Source organism: Tetrao urogallus (genome assembly GCF_951394365.1).
Source record: "Tetrao urogallus genome assembly, chromosome: 16".
In the NCBI taxonomy this organism is placed as follows: Eukaryota; Metazoa; Chordata; class Aves; order Galliformes; family Phasianidae; genus Tetrao; species Tetrao urogallus.
In genome coordinates this window covers 8,765,680-8,789,275 of record NC_136829.1, presented here as the reverse complement: position 1 = coordinate 8,789,275, position 23,596 = coordinate 8,765,680, and the positions used below count along the sequence as shown (strand labels likewise).

Genomic DNA, 23,596 nt, shown 5'->3' with positions numbered 1-23,596 from the left:
CACTCACTCCATTGGAGTTACTGGTGTCTGTTTCCACTCATGGAGATCATGGTCCTTGCTTGTCACAGACAGAGAATAAAGCTACGGTAGCCCTTTCTTTAAATAAAATTAAATAACTGCATATTGCATCAGCACGCAACTTGGAATGTGCTTCTGCTGTTAAGAAAATAGCAAGCACACCAGTGATTAATTAAATTATTTCTCTTGAAGTAAAAAAAAAGTGATAATGTTACTAATAATTAAAAACTTTGGGGCTGCATAATGTCTTTTTGTCGTATTTTTGAGACTGAGAAAGTCACTGGCATGTGCACAGCCTCATATATCCTCCTCAGCTGGGAGCGAAGGTTTGTTTTCCTGGAGGTTCCCATTGCCATTTTCTGATGTGTCTGAGCTGCTGGGGGCTGATTCTGTCGGCGGTGGTTTGTACAGCACGCAGGCAATGGTGAAGAAGGTTGTCCCAAGCACCTGCAGCCACCAAGATCACAGAATCATAGAATCACAGAATCATGGAATCATTAAGGTTAGAAAAGACCACTGAGATCATCAAGTGCAACCATCAGCCCATCCCCACCGTGCCCACTAAGCCATGTCATCAGTGCCACATCTGCCGTGTCTGGAACACCTCCAGGGATGGTGACACCTCCACCTCCCAGTGCCAGTGTTTGATTGCTCTTTCTGAGATGAAATCTTTCCTTATATCCCATTACTTCCTGTTCTCCCCATAAACAGATGCCCGGCCCTCAGTGGGTACAAACCAGAAAAGCAGAGCTTCAGTGCGCAAAGGATTTTGAAAGCCACTTTGTCATAATAACTGCTAAACTCTGATCTCTATATCAAGTGCCTACTTGGGAGCAGTTGAAACGACGGCTTTCAGCTAATAAATAGGAATCACACAGCTATGCTCTCATATTTTCTAGCAGTAATCAGGAAATGCTTATTTACAGTGTGCCCACAACAGCATCATTCACTAACACTGCAGTTATATACTTTACTCCATTTTTTAGCAAAAATCATTCAGTAACTGTTCGGTGTTTGGATTTTTCTTATGGTTCAACAGAAGCTGTAATGTAATGGAATGGAATGGGAATTTAAAAGAACAGTGCCTGGAGCACCATTACCTGCTGAGAAGCAGGGGAAACTTTTGCCTTCCCTGAGGATACTTCTTGTCTTAAAGTCTAATTTGGCTTTGGAAGGGGGCAGATGGGCATAGCACAGTTCTGTAAGACTGTCCCCCAGCATGAGCTGCTGCCTCCTGAACACTGCTTGATCAGAGTGTGAAACACCAACCTCACCTTGTAGACCAGCCCGGTGACCAGGGTGTAGCGGCTCATGGCTGAGTTCTGGTACACATAGCAGGAGCCTTGCTCACCACACTGGTCCTGCCAGAGCAGGCAGGATTTGTCGATCATTGACCCAAAGGCAATGGGACCAGGGATACCTCCTGTGGGAAGACAGAACCAATCCTCAGACTGGGTAGAACCTGTGCACCAGCCTTGCAAGACACAAGGTGCTAGCAGAAATGCACCATGCACCGTGTCTACTATGATGCAGCAAACTCATCCCGCAGACATTCAGAGCTGTGCCCAAAGCATACTGAATTTCAAGAAGTGAGAGTCCAGTCAGTTGACTTTTGACCCTGACCTACTACTTGCACCAGTCCCAAGGAGGGCCTTCAATGCCTCTGCTCCTTTTTCTTAAAATAATGACACTGCCAGGACATTCTCCTTTGCTCCATCTGTGCTGCGTTGTGGAATCCCTCATTCATTTTGCAAACACTATGCAAACAAAATTAAGTTTCTTTTCTGAAGGATGGCAAGCAAGGGAAAACAACTTCCACTCAATACCTCATGTCCTACCCCTTCCACTTCCAATCCAACCTCTTTTGGACATGTAACAGTGTAGAGCACGCTCTTCAAAGACAACAGACCACACAGATGTGTTGTGCCACTTTGTACCATACCTAGTGTTCGGACCACGATCCACTGGATCCCAAGTGCAAATGATTTTTGCCTGTCAGAGACGCACCTGGGGAAGAAGAGGGCAGTTCAGCAGCTCCACCAGGCTGCATGGCACCGCCTTTCCCATCGTGCCTTCACTGCGACTTGTGCCAGTGGGGTAAAATAGAGGTGGGATAACTGAGGCTTCTTGCAGAGGACCCTGGGCTTACCGTAGCGTTGCGGTCAGGGCAGGAATGCTGCTCAGGAAGGTGAAGAGGATCACCACGAACATGAAGAAGAGCAGGAGAGTCCTTTTTGCACAAGGGGAAGTGCATTTCCCTGCTTCTGCCTCACCGGGGCCAAGCAGGAGAGTTTTCTCAATGCAGCTACACTCACGGTAGACCTGGGAAAGAAAGGCTGGTGAGCAGATTGCTGGGGAGAGCATGGTGATAGTCAGGACTGGGTTTTAAAAAGAAATGAATTTGGAGAGGGCAGAAAGCAACTGGTTTTGCTCCTGGTGTGGATTGAAAAAGAAATCAGGCTGTGTTCTTGACGAACCTACTTCAAAACAGATTATTAAATAATAGAAATCAACTTTGCCAGGCAGCCCTTCAACACTGAATGTCATCATTACCTATCTTGAGCATTTTCCTATGTCTATAAGCTGTATTCAGAAAGTATGTGGAGGTGCATCATGTGCACTGAACACCCGAAACAACTCTCATAAGCACTGGCTAGGAATTAGGTGCTCACCAAGCTTCCCTCCTTCCCTGGGTGACATCCCATAGATCTCAGTGCAATTTGACCCAGAGTGGGGCAAAATCAAAGTTGGGCACATTGAGGGAAGTAAAGCAGGGTGACCTCCAGGAACCTTTTAACCTCCTTCCAGGTGGTCCCTGAGCACATCCTCCATCTGTTCTGTGCTGTCTCTGCCTTTTACACTAACTTGCAACAAAGCCCAAACCTGAGTATGCTTTTGCAGAGCCAGCCAGAACATTGCAAAGATAGTGTGCTGCTGCCTTATCAATACACAGTGCTGTGGGACATACCTTCTTGCCATTCCGGAGGTTTTCAGACACTTTTCTGCATCCAGCATGACAAGGAGAGTAATACATAACATCATCACTTCCGCAGACAGGGCTGTAGGTCTCCTGCAGGCATCCGCACTCTGCGTTGCACACTGCTGTCAGGTTCAGCTGGCCACCAGGCAAAGTGCTGAAGGAAGCATGGGAACAGTCAGTGGGGAGAGCCAGAACGGTTCTCCAGGATGAAAAACGGTAAAGAATGAGAAGGAGAAGAGGAGAAATAGAAGATGCAAAAGAGCTCTGGAGAATGTAACACCAGGCCTGGGAAGGGTTTCATCTCACTTATCGTAGCCACGAAACGGGAACTGAGCTCTGCAGCTACAAAGGATGCTGTAGTGACCAGATCAAAAGGAGATATCTACTTTTGAACAGGAGATCCCACTTTTAGTCTATACCACATTGTTTATACAGGGGGAGATCTTGTGAAGACCACAGAAGAGTAGACAGACTGAGATGTTGCTGCTGCTGACCCTCTTGCTGGCTTACACTCCCAGTTAAATTCCAAAGTTTGGATACATGTATTCTGGGGATATGGTTCTCACCCTCAGTATCTGCCTCTAAGACTGACTGGACATTACCTTCCATCTCTAACCCTAAGCAATGGCCAACATCAAGACCATGTGTTTGGCACTACATTCCAACTACGGCCACACAGTACAAGACACGGTTATTACCTTCCGTTGTACATCTGGGTTACTCCTGCCATTGGCATGTTAGGGCAGTGAATGAAAAAAATGAAAATAGCTAGCAGACTTGACACTGTGCAAAGTAAACACAATTTGATGATTCCTGAGCAGCGGAGTTTAAATTTATTCACAAGGAATCCACCTAGGAATGTGCCTCCACCTCCAGCCGGAACAACCAGATAGCCTGAAAAAGAGAGACAAAAAGAGCACAAACAGATTTAGAAATATCAGTGAAGAGTTTCTCATTTATCATACATGCAGTGTGTCTGCATGAGAATAACCCTTTGGTTGTTGAGTTGCTTTTTGGTGGGAGTTTAGGAAAATTTGCTACAATAAGTGAACCTCCACAGTTCCTAGGGTAATGTGGCTTGAACCTGGTAAGGCAAATTCTTTTCCCTCTAGATCTTAAAAGAGACAGTTTAAGGAGCACATCGTGAATACTGATGCTTATTTGGAACCCATGGAACTCAGATCAAACTTTCTTGGTCCGGAATGCAAGAGTTAATTGAAGATCTTCCCATTTTCTGATAAAGTATTCTTGTTAGAAGCACTTGTTAACGTTGCCTGGTTATGTCCAAGAAGGTTTTCACCTTTCTCCAGGTAGTGACAGTGGCTACAGGAGTGATGCATTTCTTACTGATGTCAGTAGATAGAGCTCTGAAAACACACTTGGTACAGACTTGCTGATAGGAAATGATCCTCACTGCCTAATAAGTGGAAGACAACTACCTTTCTGTAAATGAATGGCAAAGTGTGTTTGTCTCATTCTACATGAAAACTGAAAAACAGAGCAAAACCAGGTTTCCTTACCAAAAAGGGTAGCAGCTTCAGAGGCACTTAAACTAAACTGAGACTCCAAGAACTTGGGTCCAAACGTGGACATCCCAGCAATGAGAGTGGCTTCTGTCGCTCCTGCTAAGCAGAGGAAGATGAAGGTGGGATTCTTCAGGAGCAGCAATACTGATCTGGGAAGGACAAATACACTGGAATTAAACTGCTGTGGCACATTTCGATTTCAGATATATTCCCTCCACACGTAAGACAGGGAAGCATCACACCATACTGTATCCCATGGAAAAAAGAATCCCAATGGGAGCTTTTAAAAGAGCAGTGACATTCTCCACTTCAACTTACTGAGTTCTACCAGCCAAGGAAGGATGCAGAGGATACCCTGACTTCTCCCCATTCGATTGCGTGGTGAGAATCAAGTTTGCCCTTGAACTCTGCATTATAGGACACCTCTTGCGTGTCTACTGCTGTTGCTACTACAGGGCAGCCAGACTCTGTGTGGTCTTAAATGCCCTCAGTCACAGGTTTACCTTCGCAGCTTTTATAGCCCCACCAACAGATGGATCCAAAGGAATCAGAGAAATGTCAGCCAAATACCTAAAACTGGAGGGGACAATATGGGATTTTTCTCTGTGGACTTCATGAAGGCACCAGATACGTCTACATGAGTATGGATAGGCAAATAAAAGCACTGTGTGTAATGTGATTTGCACTAAGGATGCCCACATGACCACCACTTCTATTTGGGTCTTTTCAGTGGTAATTTACCAACATTTGGGTCCAGGATCCAAAGCATGTAATAACTTCCACTCCTAAATGGCATGATTGTGGAGGGACTCTATTTGACACCAAATCTCAATCACTCCAAGGTTGTAGCAGTCCCTAATGGCAGTCATCCTGGGACTCCTGTGTGAAACATTTATGAGCTGGGAATAAAGCTGTGTTATATACCTACGTACACGTGTTTCTCAAGTGCATACATGTCCTCAAGAGACTAACAATCACTTACAAACATGTTTTTTTTTTTGCAGCTTGTGGGAAATACCAGGCAAGTCTTTCTGTACAGAGGAGGCACCTCTAAAACACCTTATATCTCACAGGAAAACAGAAAGCAATCTTTCTCCCTTAGTCTAAGCATAGTTTTATGTGAAGATTAACATCTAAGTTGAAACAATACATTTTGTTTTTGACCTACTGGGATTTAGTAGACAGCCAGAGATATTCATGAAAAATTGCCACATGTCATTTATATGCAGAAAGATGATCCAGCAATAATTCCATCTCTGAGACACAGAAACACCCTCAGGCACATGGAATGGCCTCAATTATTTCCCACTATCTCGGATATTGGACTAAGAGAGCTGCTTTGGAGGGAGCATTCTGTAACAAGCTTGAAATTCTGCCACATAACTTGCCCCAAGTTTAGCCGTGACCAGTACAGCAAATCGTCTTGTTTTGGGGTATGGCACAGCCTCATCACACTGCAGCAGCAGCAACTGGGACCCAGGAGGATGCTCACTGAACTGAAAGGCACTGTCAGTTAACAGCCAATGCTTGGGAAGAAATGTGAAATGGGAAAAAATCTACTGCAGAACCACCAAGTGTGTGCGGTGCTCAGCATTAGATACGCTAGGAATTCAGGGATTTACCTGGTTTAACCCAAATAAAGTGGACAATTCCATTATGTCAATAGAACAAAGAGGCTGAAAGACATATATATGACACGTTCTTACACCTTGATTTCAGAGGACTCTATAATAACCATTGTCCAGCTATTGGGATTGCCTTAATTTACTAAACTATTTAACAGGAATGGTCTTTTCAACTGTACTTCTTTCAGAAGAAAAAAGCCTAATCTCTTAGCTAGAAAACACTCCTTGTGGGCCTCTTGACTGCTGTAGAAAACATACAATGCCTTCACCATTTACAGTTGAAGAGAAAAGAGGAGAGTGGTTCCCTGGCAAAAGCATTACTTTGTGCCTGTTGGACAAAGGTTGCAGGTAGGAAATTTAAGAGGAACAACCTTCAGCATGATGAATGACCTGCGTCATTTCTTGTTTGCAGACAGAAGAGGTATTTAGGAAATAATGCATATAAAACCTGAACAAAGTCAACACATCTTTTTATCGTTAGCAGCAGGATTTTAGTCACACCCAGAAACCACATAATTTTCAAGAAGTCTTGGCTGCCCTTGGGTTTAGCAGCCAAAGTGATTTCAGAGAGTTCAGCACTCCCAGAAGTATCCTACCGTGTATAAAAGCCTCATCCTACAAATATTTACTCATACAGACACGTGGGCACCCTTTCCTCTTGTAATGGTCCTGTTAAGTGAATGGGGAACGTATCTGAGGAGAAGTGCATGCCCAGGACAGCAAGCTGCCAGACTGTAACACCACATAGCCACGTGCTAGCAGTCAATAGTGATAGATGAGTATTTGTGCAATCTTACATCATGTGAACAGGGATATTTCCAGCACACAGCAATGACATCTGCTGTCACCACCACTACCAAATGGATCAAGGGGAGCATTTATGTCCCAGAGGAATGAAAAACATCCTTTCCTTACCATACTGATGCTGCAGTAAGGCCATGACACATGCCAAAGCCCCATCCTACCTAGTAGCCCAAAGCGAAATACTGGCTGTAGCTTTTTGCCCTGAAGACTGGCAAACCAGTGAGTCAAGCTCCACCTTACTTGCTAGTAAGGAGCAAGTCTTCTGTGCTGCCTTGCTGTGGCTCTATGTGTCTTCTCTTTGAACTCCCCTACATGGACATCAGGGGATGTTCCATGCAGGCAGTCATGCAAGCAGAAGGAAAGTGCTCTTTTATCACGCCTTCTTAGCCCAAAAACTAAGACAGAGGGCAGAAGCTTAAGCTGTCTGGGCTTTGTTCCTGCACGCTCCTGCTTTTAAGGAGCACTGTGAATACAGCAATGCATTAAGCTCTCTTATAAAAGACCTGATGGTGTGGAATAGTATTCTATTTCATCTGTGTTTCTTCTTATCTTTGTGAGACTCTTACTGTCTGTACTGTGAGAAAATCTGTAGCAGCCAATCTGCCATCTAAACAAAAGCAACAGTGTCCTTTGGCCTTGCTCTGTGCACAGGGCCACACGTACCCAAAAGCTGCACACAGATGTGGTTTCCTCTTTAATGGAACTTTCCAGAACAGCAAGCCTTTAAGGCACTTCCCTTTCATTAATCAAAAGCAGGGAACACAAATGTCTGGTGGGTTTTTGCATTCAAAAGAGAAGAAATTTCTGAGGTTTAAAAACAAGAAAAAAGCACGTTAAGAACTGGACTGATCTGAATGGTGTGAGATGAGCCAAGCTGCCTTCAGTGCTCATTCTTAGGGCATTAGGCATGAAGGAAGACAGTCCTCTAACTCCTCACCTTCGTTAGAGGAAGACATCTCTAACTACTGCTAGGACAGTCCTCATTAGGAATAGTAGGAGCTTTGTTCAAGGTAAGCAAGCAAAACACAAAACTCTGAATTCATCCCTCCCTGCTGCCCAGTTTGTGTTGGTTTCAGTCATAACCTTATCGTCATTTAAATGCAGGTTTTGAATTTAATTTCCGTGTGGAGAATAAGTCATGACTTTGGAAAATGGCACCAAGTCAAGTATGCCATTTAATAACAGTATTGAAATCTATTCCATGTAATATTCTTCATGAAACTGCCTTAACCCCTGGTAAACTTCCCATGAGGCCTCCAGGATTTTTAGCTACCCCTCACTGTGTGAGAACCCGCATTACTCAACATGGATGGAGTGCTGCTGATAGCTCCTGCACTGAGCACCTGCCTCAGCCCTCCTCTGCCTGCACAAAGTTCTGAAATAACAGCAGCATGGGTTCTGGCAACAGGTCGCCAACACATGCAGATGCAAACTCCTCCCTAAGAACGGTCCTGGGAGAAATGCAAAAATGAAAAGCCCTTTTATTGATGTCAAGCTCGCCATCCAAAATGAAGCAATGCCCAGATCTCTCTGCAGCACCCACAGCTCCACGCTCAGTTGAAGCCAAGCCAAGTAAACAAAGAAGCATCTCCATTTAAATAAAACTCAAAACAGCAACAACAGAAAATCATAAATGATTTCAAAGATCCAAGACTTGATTTCATTTTGGCCTCTTACTTGTTTTTACCCAAAGTTCCAGGATTCCTTTAAACCATTTTCCTACCAAACCTGTGTGAGCGTGCCCACACGACAAGCCCTGGGATTTCACTTGTTGCTGGATCACTGCTTTGAAAGAGAGCTAAGAGGTAGTAACACATAAATGGGATCAGAAAACACAAAGGCAAAATAAACAAACAAAAAAGCCTGTAAGAGGCAGTGAGGAGGTGACTGTCTCTACTAAAATGGGCCAGCTCTCTGTGCATCACCCTCTGGGGCAGCTTTCTCACCGAGGTAGGTCTTTAACTGTTTTCCCAAAGTCTGGATCTGATGCTTTTTTGTGGCTCCCATCCTTCAGCTGATGAGCCTCCGACACCCTCATAACAATATACCTCTGGGACCCTGCAAACGAGAGGCAAATGGGAACAAGGAATAGGTGAGACATGAGTGTTACCAAAGGGGTGGATTTGCAGCAGGAAAACAGGCATCTGAAGAGCCAAGGGGTGAAATTAATGTATTAATTACAATTAGAACACTAGAAGCTCATTCTCCATGTCCAACCCTGTCTTCCCTGCTACAGAAGGGTGCAGGCACAGCCCAACCCTGCGGGCTGCCTACCTGGGAGGCGCTGGGGGTAGCCCAGGATGGGGATGGAGATGAGGAGTGAGGCTGCTCCAGCCCCCAGGAAGCCGATCCACCATGCCCCCACCCACAGCGTGTTCTCTGGGGAGATGTCAGTCCTGCAAGAGACAAAACCAAAAGGACACAAGGGAGAGAGGCGGTGGTTTGAAACAGAGGGGAAAAGCTGGGCACTGCCCTCACTAAAGCTGGCCGAGGTTGGGGGAATGATGGGGACATCACTGAAGGAAATTGCCTCTCCTGGAGAGTTCTGCCGTGTCCACCATCTGTCCTGCCTGACAGATGCACAGCACTTAGTGAGCCTGAGAAATTACATCATTTATTTCTCTTTTCATCTCTCGCTTGCGTGTTTCACCTCATCCCATTTCATTTCTGCTTTGGGGGTTGCAGTGAGCCTTGTTCCATCCCAGAGCCACCCTTTCAGCAAGACAGCTGGTGGAAATAACCCATTCCTTCCCCAAAAACCCACTCAACCACTGCAGCCCATTCATCTGCCAAAGAGCCTATAGGCTAAGAGGTGATAAAATAAATTAGAAGCAATAAACAGTGAAGAGAGACAGACCAGGCATTGTGGCCAGATAGCCAGGAGGAAAAGCTGCACTGCTGGCAGCCTGGCCTGATGGGGGAACTCATTCAAAAAATTCACCTGCTGCTCCCAGCCTCGTTACAGCAGGCAGTGCAGCATAAGGAAGGATTTAGGCTGACAGGTTCATGAGCAATTCTCTTCCAGTGACAGCATTACTGCAATCAACCATTCCAGCCTCAGTGCCCCCCACAGAAATGCTGCTGAACACAGCGGGCATTTTCCCCCCAGCCACTGAATTATTTTCCTGGATACTTTTTTTACCCCAAAGGAAACATACAGCATAAAGGAAAAGGAACAAGATTATTTTTTAGCCACTTACTCTCTGCCAATTTCAGTATAAATATTTAGAAACATTCCTCCTACCAGATAACCCGCTGCAGGACCAAGGATTGCAGCAGTGTAGAAAACAGCTGAAAGGGAAAACAAACGGTGTTAGAGAACCTGCAGAACTACAGCGGATGGGCTGCTGCTGGGGAGTGCTGATACCCACAATACAACCAGCAGTGCTGACGAATGAACAGCCTGGAGAAGAGAAGGTCTGGGAAGACCTCATAGTGACCTTTCAGCATCTAAAAAGGGGCAACAAGGAAGGTCTGTTCAGACCTTTCAGTCTGGTCTGTCGTGGAACAGGTTGCCCAGACAAGTGGTGGCTGCTCTCTCCTTGGAGACATTTAATGTCAGGCTGGAGCAGGTTCTGAGCACCCTGCTGTAGATGTCCCTGGTCATTGCAGGAGGGTTGGACCAGATGGTATTTACAGGTCCCTTCCAACTCAAATGATTCTACAAATCTATGAACGGAGCATTCTTTCTCAGTGAAGCTGCACTGTATGTTGCACCAGCAGCATCCGAACAAACACCTCCCGTGCTCTGGTACTGAAGGGGCAATGCCTTGCATGGACATGACTGATGGCCAGAGAAGGTAATGCCATGCACATAGGAGAGATTGTCCTCAGCTGACGGCTGTGCCAGGAACACTAGCGCCTCCTGCTCTGCAGGACTGCAGGAGCAAAAATGCCCAGCTGCACTCTCAGCGCCTGCCTGCCAATAACTGGAAGGGGGGAAAAATAATGAAAACCTCCCAGACAGCTGCTTCTCTCTACTTATCATCGTGTCTGTCATCAGGAACAAAAGACTTGGAGCACCTCTTGTGAAAGCGCCCAGGGCTGCCAAGGCAGATGGAGCGGACCTCCCCCCAGCCCCTTTGGCAGCCACTCACCAATGTACACAGGGGAGTAGTTAGTCTTGACGTTTTCATCTAAATAGGTGACGCCAAGCGTGTAGAGCGGCGTGGCTCCCATCCCATGCAGGAACTGCCCCAGCATGAAGACAAACCTGTAGCTGGAGAGCCCGGAAGCAGCCGCAGCGCAGGGCAGGCTCTGGTTGGCGGCACAGATGCCCACCTCAGCCGAGGAGCGCACCTCATAGCGGCCCGTGGTGAAGTGGGGCAAAGCGAAGAGCAGGGAGCCCAGGCCCATCACCAGCACGCCCCAGCCCAGCCAACGTGGCTTGTGGCCGTTCCCCCCGAAATAGCTGACGAAGGTGAGGCAGAGGCAGGCGGCGATGTCGTAGGAGCTGGCGATCAGCCCGCTCTGGTAGCTGCGCAGGTCAAAGCGGCGCTCAATGGAGGTGATGACCGTGTTGATGAAACCGTTCACCGTCATGCCTTGCAGGAAGGAAGCCACGCAGAGGAAGAACAAAACGCCCTTGGAGGTGTTGAAGAGCTGCAAGCAGCCAGGGGTGAACCCTCCCCAGCCGCACGCCAGCTCCTCCTGCTCGGCTGAGATGTATTTAATGCCTTTGGCCTCGCAGAGGGGCAGCCCGCAGGACTCGGTGCCGCTGGGAGTGCCATTGCTCAGAGGCGTGCCGCTTGCCGAATCGAAGGCTGGGCTGTCCTCACCCACAGGGGATGGGCTGGGGAAGACGAGAGGCTGGGAGAAGTGGAAGCCATTCTCTCCCGTTAAGTGATGGGGCTTTGCCATGAACGGCACAGCAGAGTGGGTCCAGTGTTGGCTGCGGCTGGGGCTGCTCTGCGGGGCGGTCAGCGTGTGCCTATTGCGGGGCTGTGAGTTTTGGCACACACATTAGATGGCAGAGGGCTGAGCCAGGATCATTGCAATCTGTGAACAGAGAAGTTTTACATATACTTTTACTATGCTATAACCTATAATTGTATTTCCTTTTGTAGAATGCTTTTTCTCAGTAAGTACCAGCATTTCACTGTGCAGTTTGGCTGCGTTTGCCTTCCACCACAGTGTGCCGGTACCTCAAGTATTGGGGTTCCATTAATAGTACAGAAAAGAAAATTATGTTTATAGAATCACAGAATCATGAAGGCTGGAGAAGACCTCCAGATCACCAATTCCAACCCCAGCCCACCTCACCATCCCACTAACATCTCCCTCAGTGCCACATCTCCATGGCTCCTGAATGCTTCCAGGGACAGTGATCCACCCCACCTCCCTGGGCAGCCTATATCAGTGCATCACCACACGCTGGAGAGTAAATCTTTCCATCCGTCTGGAACCTCCTCTACAGCCACCACCTCTTTTCTTAAAAGATGAGCATTAAAAAGCTACACTGAAGACCAGCTGTCTGATGAAGTCCTTCATCACTTCTCCCTAAAAGTGATCCCAGTTCGATGCTGGACCTTTCCCCTCTTAGACACAGCCTCTTTCCCTTCCCTTTTTCCTGCAGAGAAATTTGTGGAAAGCTACAAGTTTCCCACTGTTAGAAGTCCTTTGGTTTCTCTTTCACACTGTGCTAATAACAGTTTATAATTATCCTGAGAAGTTTCCACAGTTGGATTGATTTTATCCCAGGCCCTGAGATCTGTTTACAACTATTCAGTAAAATCCTTTCTATAACTAATTAGACTACGTGCTGCTGCAGAGCAAGCTGGAGGGCACAGGCAGCTGATGTTAACCTGATTACCAATGCAGACTGTCTTTCAAACAGTTCCTGTGCTGTCCCAGCATCCCAGCACCTCAACATTGCAGAAAAAAAGATAAGAAATTTTTTACAAAAAGAGCATTTTTAGTTAAATGTATTGGCTGAACTATAAATGATGTAAAAAAGAAACTTCTCTTTTGAGTGCAGATCTTAAATACACAACAAATACTGGGCAAGAACTGCTTTGTTGCAGAATATTTTCAAAGCATTCAGCATTGCCCAGCATTTGCTGTCAATATTTATTCAAGAGCCTCCTATAAAAATGTTCCTCTTTAGATTTATCTAAGGGAATGGGAGAAAAGAGGAGGTTGTTGTCCCAATAAAATGAGCCACGTTCAGATTGCTGTAACCTGGAAATGTTGCAGGAATATTCCTGTAAACAGTAGAATTGTTTGACCTCTACCATTGGTTCTTAGAGGCACCAGGGCAGGTAGGCTTGAAGAATTTGATGCTCAGAAGATTATCAAGGTTCTGCTTCCACCCCAAAAGGCCAGAGGATACACCCCATATAAACGGATGTCAGTAGTGCTACAACAGCACTGGTTTAGCAGATGAGATGCACTCATCATTTGCAAATAACTGTCCATTCTGAGGACCAGAGAGCACCGACTACATCTGCGTCCAGGTTTCTGTAGGAATTTGATGATAGTACAGAGGCAGGGTGAATTTCACAGCAAAAGGGCCACTGCCACACCCAGAGCTGTGTCTGTGGGTGCTGTCAGCACAGAAACCTGCACAAGTTACTGCTAACACAGGGAAATGCAAAAACTATCTGCAGGTTTCAAAGTTTAGCTGAAGGGACAGACTTGTGTAATGTGTTGGCATAAAAGGATAATAGTTTGGATGTATGGCTGTAATTTTTCACTTTTTTGTCCCTCTACTGTCCCTATGACTCTTGCGGCTCTAGATCTATTTTTCTCATCTTCGCAATATTGCAAACAATAAATAAACTCAGAAGGGATGACTGGCTGTTGGATCAGGTGTTAGGGAGCAGAATGGGTCACGTATCAAAGTGTAAATCAACAGACTGCAGATGCAGTCCACACATTTGCCATTACATTTGTCTATCCATGAAGAAGGCTGCTTAGCTGGCAACTGTTTTTGCTAGCACCAACTTCAGCAGGTTAAATAAGCCCATCTCATATTGCTAACTTGTAGGATGGAGAGCCAAGAGTTCCCAAAGGGGCACCCAGGGGGAAGTGCTCGTACTGCCTCTATCAGCAGCAGGATGCCTCCATCAGTACATATTTCATGAGTCAGGAAGAGATTAGAGATTAGCATTAAAGTTTTCCCATCTTTAAAGTAGGAGGAAGAGGAGTCTGGCCACCAGCTCCAAGTGACCGCAGCATCCTCCCTTCCGACTTTTGTTACCCTTAATCCTATTGAGTTATCAGTAAACACAGAATGAAGCATTTGAGTGTATCCCTCCCAGGAGCAGCAAATGCCTCCCCCGTGCCCAGCAGCCTCACACTCTGATCCAATCCCTGCACCAGCACAGAAGGGTTGCACCCAGTGCTCCAGGCAGGCAGCCCTATGCTGCACGCTGTGCCTACCTCACAGCCCACTATCTCACCAAGTGTTTCCAAACTGGAACTGACACATTCACTGGGCAGATTAGCTTCCATGTGAGCCATGTGCCACTTTAGAACAACAACAACAACAAAAAAATGCACACACACAATAAAACTTTACTTCATGCACTTCCTAATCATTGTTATTCATCTACTTATTGCTTCTCATCCATCTCTGTTTTTAATGACTCAGCTGGTAAGTTCTTGCTTGCTTTGAACCAGTCCCAATATTATTATGTCAAAGCTATAGATGTCCTCATTTTGCTGCAAGACTTGTTCTCGTTATTGTTATTATTTTTGAAGACATACAATTGATTCCAGGCTGCTAACAGTACCAAATCAACACTATAGCAGTAGCAAGGCAATGAAAGCATGTATCTTATAATGAAATTTGTAAAGATTGCCCTCTCCCCAATATTTACCATTAAATCAATAGCAAAATGGCAAAACTTAGAAGCTTTTCATCAGGTGATCACTTAACAAGTCACAGGACCCATAAAAACGAGCTTTGTCTCTGCTGAGGCCTTTGGTTAATGTCACTAATTAACTCCTAACTGGCATGCGAAATAATCCTATTTGCTGAAGCAAATCTTTCCTTTCACTCTATGATTTTTGAATTTCATGAGGTATTATTGTGGCAAATGTCATCTACTCATCATTTCTGCTTTCCACAGCCGAGCACAGGGCAGATTTAATAATTTCTTCAATCCTATGGCAGCACACTTGCTAAGAGAAAACAAGTGATCAGAAAATGTGTTGCGAACCACGAGGGCAACCGCCCTCCACCCTGATCTACAGGAGAGCCTTCCCTGGCTGCTTGGCCAACCTGCCTTTGGGAAAGCCCACATTCACACATGAGGCTCTGCTATCACTCCACACAGGGATAAATTCATCGAGGTTTGGACCCTTAATTTCTTTCAGTTACAAACAGTGAATTTGTGTTGCACTTGGCTTGGAGGATTATCGGTATTATTCTGCTGCAGCTGATGCACACCATATGGATCAAGCGTAATCCACTCACCGGTTTACCAGGGGAAAGCCTCGCAGAAGTGAGACAAATCCATACCGTGGTCCTGAGAACACGCCTGTCCTCGAGGGCTGCTTCTGCTGAGAGGGAGATAAAAGAAGGCACACGGTGACCGGGCTGTTCTCTGGATGTGCAACACCACAAATTGCTGTCCTGGTAGCTGGGGAACTTTACTCAGGGGATGTGAGGACCTCCTGTTACAGCACAGTTACAAAGCCTCCCTTCAGCTCAGCAATACGGGGGAGGCTGCTGTTGCCAGGAGCAGCCCTTCATCAGCAATTCCAACAGGAACAGCACCATTCTGCACATACACGTTTCAGGAATGAGAAACATGCCCAAAGAGCTCATGGTACCTAATGCTGTGCTCCCCACCAGTGGCAGTGCTGCAGGTGCACCAGAGGTGTGTTGTCAAGAGATCAGTCCCACCAGGGTCTGAAACACAGAACCCAGCAGCAGAAGCTGGCTTTAAATTATCACCGGAACAAGGACACAATTATAATTAAATAACGTCCAGCTAGCAAAGCTTAGCACTCACAAAACCCTTTGTATGTTTTCCAAGCACTCTTCCATTCGCTGGCAAATTAATGCAATAATATGCAAGAAATCAGGAAGGTGGCTTGGATAATTTTCAATTAGCTGCTTGAAAATGCTTTGAAGATAAATCTAGCCAGATTTTCTGAGCTTACTTATTTGTTCCAGCTTATCTGTGCAAACGCAATTGGCTGCAGCTGCCTCAGCCCATCTTCAAAAACTTGCCGTGCCAATACACAGAGCAGATTTAACCAGGCAACAATATTCTGCTGCAGCAAAGATTAGCCAGACAAAAGGTTCCTTTATGCCATAATGCCTAACTCCCTCTCTCTAATGTCACTCTTGCTTTAATGTCTTTTTCCTTCCCCTAAGTTTGATCAATGATGAGAAAGTTTCCATGCCAGCACCGCGGATGCAGCCCCAGTATTTTCCCATGATCTAGATCAACGCACATTATTCTCCAGCATTTGGATTCTTAAGGACATTTAAGGAAGCTCGATATCCAGGACAGTGTTTCTGCATAAACCATGAGTCAGCTTTCCTCCATGATTATCACTTAGTTCCTATACATATCCCTTCTTGCTTCCAAGAAATGATGATTCAGGCAAATTGTGGTTGAGGTGACCAAACTGAATGGGCCAAATTATGAAAACGAAGCAACCATTCTTTGCTGTGTCTAAAGCAATTATATCATGATGTTGACACTACCACCACTTACAGGAACATTTTTTTAAAAACTTCCTGGTTAGATGAGTGCAAAGGTAGGAATGAAAAGAGGAAATGATACCATGAAATTCTGGGGAAGCCCTGCCACAAACAGGTGGATTTGGCATCAGCAAGATGAGGTGTAGATGGTGTATTAACATTATATATTAGTAGTGCAGCCTCTTCATAAATAGAGGGTAACAGTCATTGCTGGAGCAGCAAAGCCTCTGCATGGTTTTCCACATGCTTGTCTGTTGCATCGCTGCTGGAACAGGCTTTTCATTGAGATATCACCATCTGGCTTTTTTTCCCCTGAACAATCAATTCATGCACTACATCAAGCTGCTCTCCCCTTGCAAAGTATCAGGAACTGGGAATTTGGCTTTACTGTAACGCAGCAAGAGCAGAAATGCTGTTGTTCTTGCAGCTATAACTACCCATGCCCTAGCTCAGACCGCTGCCCCTCTTACTACTGTCTCCCATGCAAAAAAGCCCACCCAAACCAATCAGGAGACACATGTACATTTCCGCATTTTTCTTTACTGCTGCAGCATGGGAAGAAAATGACATGAAATCCCAGGCATTATGAATTCCTGCACAGAGGAAGAAGATCTGCCATGGGACAAAGCCTCTACACCACTTTTACATGCTGTAGGCTGTGGGGTAGGATGTCAACATCCAGATTAACTCATGTTTTGCTTCTTCTTGGGAAGAGACTGCTTTCCAGCAGCTCTTTTCTACAGCAGGTGGGCTTTCCAGGGCCAACCCTGCACCGTGAGCCATTTGCTCAACCAATAGAGCACAGGCTGCAGGACATCTGCAGCTCACAGCCTTCTAAGAGACATTCTCCAGCTCTGTGCCTTGTTGGTAGATTAGATTCCTCCCCAGTTCCTGTCCTAACCCAGATAATACAGGGGTAAAGAGAGCACATTAGAAGAGATGAACACATCACAGGAAGAAAAAACACACCACAACACACACCAAAAAAAAAACAACCCACAAATCAACCCATAAGGTGCATCCCCCAACATTCACCATCCTCAGAGAGCACGAGTCCCTGAGACAGGCTGAGAGAAGGGTGGAGAGAGCCAATACAGGAAGGATTCAGCTGAAGGAAGAGTATTACCCACACAAGCTCACTCTTTTTTCCAGATCAGCAAGTAATAGCTTCTCCAAACATCCTCCAGAGCACAAGCTCACTGGTGCACACCGCTTAGCCTGGATCTTGTTTAACATTCAGTGATGCTCTCTAATCCTCCGAGGTATTAGTCTTGAGATTCCTGCCAAGCACAGGAACAGCACAGCACTCCCAGACAGCACTTAAATGAACTTGCTGCTTGAAATGGGCCATTTGGCACTCTACCATAGAACTCCAGCTGTTCCTTTTTTTGGTTAACCTCAGATGAGCACCTAGGAAGGCACTACAGCATGCAAAACACACAGTTAAATAACCCTGATTTCTCTGACTCAGATGATTCCCTGCAATGCATTCTGCATTAAGAATGGGATTTCTCTCTTAATCACTTGTTTAAAAGTTAAATATCTAACTGGAGTTGGACATTCCTATCGTCTCTACTGCCCACTGTGAAAAGATCATCAGGCCCAGCTTGTTTATGGCTCTCCAGCCATGTCTCCACCATCACTACTTTTTGTGTTTCTAAATCACCCATTAGTACAGATATGATCTGGAGCAGGAATGGGCATATAATCATATTTCTGTTGGATTAGCCAAGCATATTATTTTGAATATATTCTGGTCTCCTGTTAGCTACAATAACAGAAACTGTATTTGATCTAGCACAAAGCCAGATGGTGCAAAACGACCCCTTGGGCACAAAGCTGATGTGACACAAGGGTTTTTGGACCAGACCAGTGCTCAGGTCATGTAGCTGTGGGACTTCTGACTCAGTGTGTGCTTCCTTGAAGTCTCATGGCACCAAGTACTCACTATCTGCCCTCCTATGATGAGCTAAACAAAACAGTCGTATTTCATCCTCTTAAAATAAACACCACGTCAGATTGGGGTTCGTTTGCATCTGATCATGCAACACATCATGGTTTGGAGATTTCTTTAAGAAAAACATATCCTTATTATGCAATCAAGAGGAAATGATGATCCCCGTCAAAGGAATCCTCCTTCTCTGACTCAAAATCCCAAACTGGTACCATAACCACAAACTACAGCAGTGATGAAATTTAGGCAGGAACACAGACCCAAAGAGAATGGATCAGAGATTGAGGGCAGCACATGAGCAGTGTGCAGGACTGCTGATCATGCAAATGGGGACAGGCAGAAGCTACGTGGTGAATATTAAGGCCTGAGAACTGCAGGAGGTTTTGAGAAGCCAGCCTGAAGTCACTGCTTCCTTAGAAACCTCCAAAATGCTGAGTCCTCACCAAAGTCTTTGCTGCAATCCTCTATCATGGCTGCAGCCATGACTTAATGCAGAAGGCATAGAATGTCTCAGGGATGGCCACAAAGCACAGCAGGGTGCACGCAGGCAGTTGTGTTATGGCCTGATGCTTCCACGTGGCTGAGTGCAAGGAGTAAAAATCACTGCTGACCAGAAAACATGAAATTACTTTGGGAGATGCTGGTGGAAAAATGCTTGAAGCCATCAGCACTGATGACGTGGTGAGGTGGGCTCATAGGACAGTGAGTGCACAGGTGTGTGTGTGTGCTCTGCCAGCACAAACGCTGCTGGCTTTGCAAAGCTCTTACAGGATGGCACCCCTCTCCTCTCACAAGGCTCAATCAGGCCAGCAATTCATTCCCACTGCCAGGGAACAAATTGCTGCCAAATGGTATTTCTTCCTGAGATAAAGGAATAAACAGGCATATAATGTTCCCATTGTCAACCCAAAACATCTGCTGGAATTCAGAGGGGTTTGCTGTCCCTGCGTTCTGTGGGCACGGCTTCTGCTTTGTACCCTCTGTGCTCTCATGGATGAGAAGCGCAGCCTCAGAGGGCAGCTGTGAGGGGACAGATTTACTCAGAAATCTGAAAACTGCCTTCAAGAGATTCCTGCTCCCATGCAGCAGCACGGCGTGGTTCTTGTTTCTGACTTAGGAGCTGTTTGGTTTGCCTTGCTGAGGACCTGCCTGCCTCTCACAGCCCCTGCAGTCCTGTGTGGCATGAACACAGCCTGGTTACTTACGCTGCACTCATTTTAAATTCAATTCTTCAGCATCTTAAAGTAGTCCCTTCAAGGTTTTCTGCCAAATAAAAGGAACACACGCTAAGAGGCTCATGAGCTCCGTGGGGCAACTCTGTAAAGAAGCCCCACATCTGGCCTGAAGGGTCAGAATCCTCCTCAGCACTGACTCCACTCCAGCAATACAAAGCGTAAAGCTGCTTTGAAAGCACTGACAGGCAATCCCTTTTTTGGGGGAATTCTTATGCTAACGTGAAGCCCTGTGGCATCTGCCTTGGCCTCCATTATACCAAAGCACAGCAGGAGCAGGTCAGTCCCACGAGGAGCCAGGCTTCTGTTTCCTGTGCAGCTTGTGAGGTGAGAGCAAGCTTGAATTAAAAGTTCAAATCTATTTTATTTGGAGGATGGTAGGTCAAAAATATTGATGCAGTTTCATAGAAGAGGATGCAAGGGAACAGAAAACTGAGCAGTGCCCGTGCCCTTCAGATGCTGTGGGGAACTTTATTTCTGTACGGTGGGTTAGGATCACTTAGCAGAACTCTGTCACCTAGATGCATTCTATCTCTTAGTGCCATTTAGAAAATTAACCCCTATCTCAGTGTATCTGAAGCACTCGAGTTCACAAACGTGAAAGCGTATCTACAAAAAAGCCAAAAAGTACTTTTTCTTGGATTATTTTCAGCCAGAGCACTGCAAAGTCAAAGTATCTTTTGGGAAATAAAAGTGTTTGGCCTTGCTTTCTCCACATGAAAAAGACTCCTAAACTCCTTCAAACCACCGAGCAGTGGTTAAAAAAACTTGTCAGCATTTCGTTTTCATGCTTGGAAGACCCAGCCCAAGATCTGAGAATTCAAGTGGCTGAAGACTGCTGACATCACACAGCAATATGTTGTTTATAAATATATATAAAGAAGAGGAATCAAATTTAGTTTCAGTGTAACTACACATAGAATCATAGAATCATGTGAGTCAGAAGGGACCTTTAAAGGTTGTTTTGTCCAGCTCCCCAGCACCACCACAGTGGGAGATCAGCCTAACATCTTTGTTGCTGAACACCCAACAGGGATAACAAGAATAAAGCAGAGATTTCCCACCACTGACATACTCCCATTGCTGGTAAGCCTGGAATGACATTATTTTTGGTACCAGCAATATGCTAGTTGCCCTGATTTATCAGTACTTCTGCCTGAAGAGAGACTTAAAGTTAGAATAACATCGTTCTGCCAATATTAAATACTACACTTACTCATCTTGTCGGTACAAACAAAAAGTCTGATGTAACATCCACTGCTTAGTGGCCCTCTCTGAGCACTCATCTACAATCAGTCATCCCGACTTCTGGGGTGGGATGGGCAGTTCTGCCTGGGTTTCATCAAACAGATGAGTGCTCCCTCAGAGCACTTTCCATGGAAGTGTTTGCAGAATCTCTTTCCTCTTGGATCGCCCAGTTTAGCATCACTGGGATGTTGTTCAGGGCCAAGATGGCACAGAACTAATTATATCATGGGGAGGTCTAGCACTGAATCCATTCTGAAAAGGGAAAGGAGAGTAGTAGCTCCAATAGCAGCTCCTAGGGCAGCTGGGGGAGCTGCTAACATGCTGCGCTTGTGTGTCAAGCATGGGGCAGGAAGAGATGTGGTCAGAGCTGCTGCTGTCCCAGTGCTGTTGTGCTCATCAGCACAGATCAGCCCAGAAGTGGGCCCAGATAACACAGTTTTTGAGTCCTGGGTAAGCAGGACTCATTTCATATCAGGCACTGAAATAAAGACTGGAATATCAATGCACTTCAGAGCATTATCCACCCTGCACCCTGCTGTAACACCAGCGTCCTGTTATCAAGAACAGAACCCAAAGGGGGAAGGGAACCTTCCCCTTGAAACCGTGCCCAGCATCTCACTATCCTGAAACGCCAGCAGCAAGCTATCAGCTCTGCTAAGTGCTGCCATGCACCTTACGAAGCATTTCCACTGCTCATCATTGCATTAATGGGACTGTGCAAGACTTAAACGTCCCAGGGTCTGAGTAATCAATACATGAGCAGCAGCTCAGAGAACAGAACGAAGAAACCCACAAACCCAAATGGCAAAACAGAGTATTTGGCACCTTCACCCATGGGTTGTGACCAAACCGTCAGGGAAAGGCAGGTAGCAGGGCTTGGTGCATTGTGAAGTAAAGGGGAGCTCAGCAGGGAAAGAACAGAATGATCAGCACAAGGCAGAGCCATGAGTCATTTTAGGCTGCTGCAGGGTGTAAAGATCCAAACCAGGAGCAGGACCACAGCATGCTTCAGGCACACGAAAGAGACTAAGGCAGCCTCGATGGGTTGAAACTGGAAATCATGAGGGGGAGAGCGGCTGGATGCTGATATTCCTAAAACAGGGGTTATTTCTTTTGGTAATGGCTGATCCTATCTTCTCTCTTGTCTGTGAATCTCTAATCCCTGTATAGATTTCTAGTAAGCGCTTGCTCAGGTAGCTCCTAAGTTCCCAGAGCCAGGAATAACTACAATGTGCATCGATTGCTGTTGGAATTCCAGTGTTTTGCCATCCCAGGGCAGGATCTCCACGGGGGTAACTGAGGGCAGGATCCACGTAGCACTGTCCTGCACAGCTCCTGGCACACCTGGGCACACTCACACCGCTCAGTGCCAAACACAGGGTAGGAGTTTGCGGGCAGCCCCAAGGCACAGGGCTGTGAGCAGCGCTTCACATCATTTGCGGTAGCCTGCAGGCTGGATCTCTTTGCATAAAAATAGCTTCGCTTTTTTTTTCTTTTTTCTTTTCGTTATTTGACTAACTCCTTCTCCCCGCCCACCCTGTTTCATCCTACTTATCACGTTTACAACAGCTCAAGGCATATGTCTCTAAAGATCCCCTTTGTTTTAGTTCTCCATCAGATGCGATTTCAATGTGTGCTTTCACAACCAAGCGACTCCATGTAGGAGCCTAGAAAAGGGGGAGGATATGGGGGGGGGGGGGGAGTGGAGAAATGGAAGTGGCAGACTGGGATAACTTCACGTTTGTAGTGTGTTGCTCGGTAAAATCAGACTATAGAATGGTTATAAAAGACACATGCAACAAACTCATGTGATGAATGTCATCCAGAAGAGTCTTCTGAGGACTTAAAGCTGAAAAGCACGTTTTTATTACAACACTCCAGATTCGTATCAACTGAGCAAATAGGTTACCAAAAGTAATACAGGTCAAACAATGAGATCACTGCGATTTCAGCCCAGCGTGCTGCCTGTGCCTTCCTTCTCTAACTTAGTTACTATTCCCTTGAAATAAGGATGCTGGTATTGCTCACATCCCTTTCACTTGCTGTAAGCATCGCTGTGCCATGCCTCCACACCAGCTCTTCCTACTTTCCACTCCTTCTCTGCACCTTTCTAATTTCCCGTAGAAATATGGTAACGGGAGGGGTGGGGGAAGGGGAGAAAAAGAAGAAATGATTCAGTCCTGACGAATTTCAGTTACACCGTGGTAAAAAGTATTGTTCTGAAAGCATCGCGCTGAAAGCCCAAATGGAAAGTCTCGATTCGCGTGCGGCTATTTTTTTTTTTCCCTTGAAGCGAGACACGCGTTTCCGCACACGATGACCACAGAACACTCGCATGGCACCATCCGCTCCTCCCCGGACCCCGGTGAAGAATCCCATCCCCGCTCCTCCATCCCCATCCCCGCTCCTCCATCCCCATCCCTGCTCCCCCATCCCCGCTCTCCCGTCCCCATCCCCATGTCCGCTCCCCATCCCCATCGCGGGGCTTTTCTACGGCTCCTCCCGTGCCCATCCCTGTTGCCTCGGGGCTCCCCGAGCGGTGCAG

At 46.2% G+C, this 23,596-nt stretch overlaps 1 protein-coding gene across 2 annotated transcripts; it reads right to left on the bottom strand.

Moving 5' to 3' along the window:
* Positions 1-239: 239 nt before the first annotated feature.
* SLCO4A1 (solute carrier organic anion transporter family member 4A1) lies at positions 240-11,813 on the bottom strand (the record flags this gene model as incomplete). Of its 2 annotated transcripts, none has more annotated exons than XM_079543515.1 (11): positions 240-465; positions 1,288-1,441; positions 1,961-2,025; positions 2,168-2,340; positions 2,987-3,152; positions 3,697-3,892; positions 4,519-4,673; positions 8,900-9,011; positions 9,228-9,349; positions 10,154-10,244; positions 11,051-11,813. In XM_079543515.1, 11 exons carry the CDS (start codon positions 11,811-11,813, stop codon positions 240-242), a joined length of 2,223 nt encoding a protein of 740 aa, XP_079399641.1. The 2 variants fall into 2 exon arrangements, with proteins under 2 accessions (XP_079399641.1, XP_079399642.1); XM_079543516.1 differs by having other exon boundaries at positions 316-465; positions 1,293-1,441.
* Between the last annotated feature and the right edge of the window lie 11,783 nt (positions 11,814-23,596).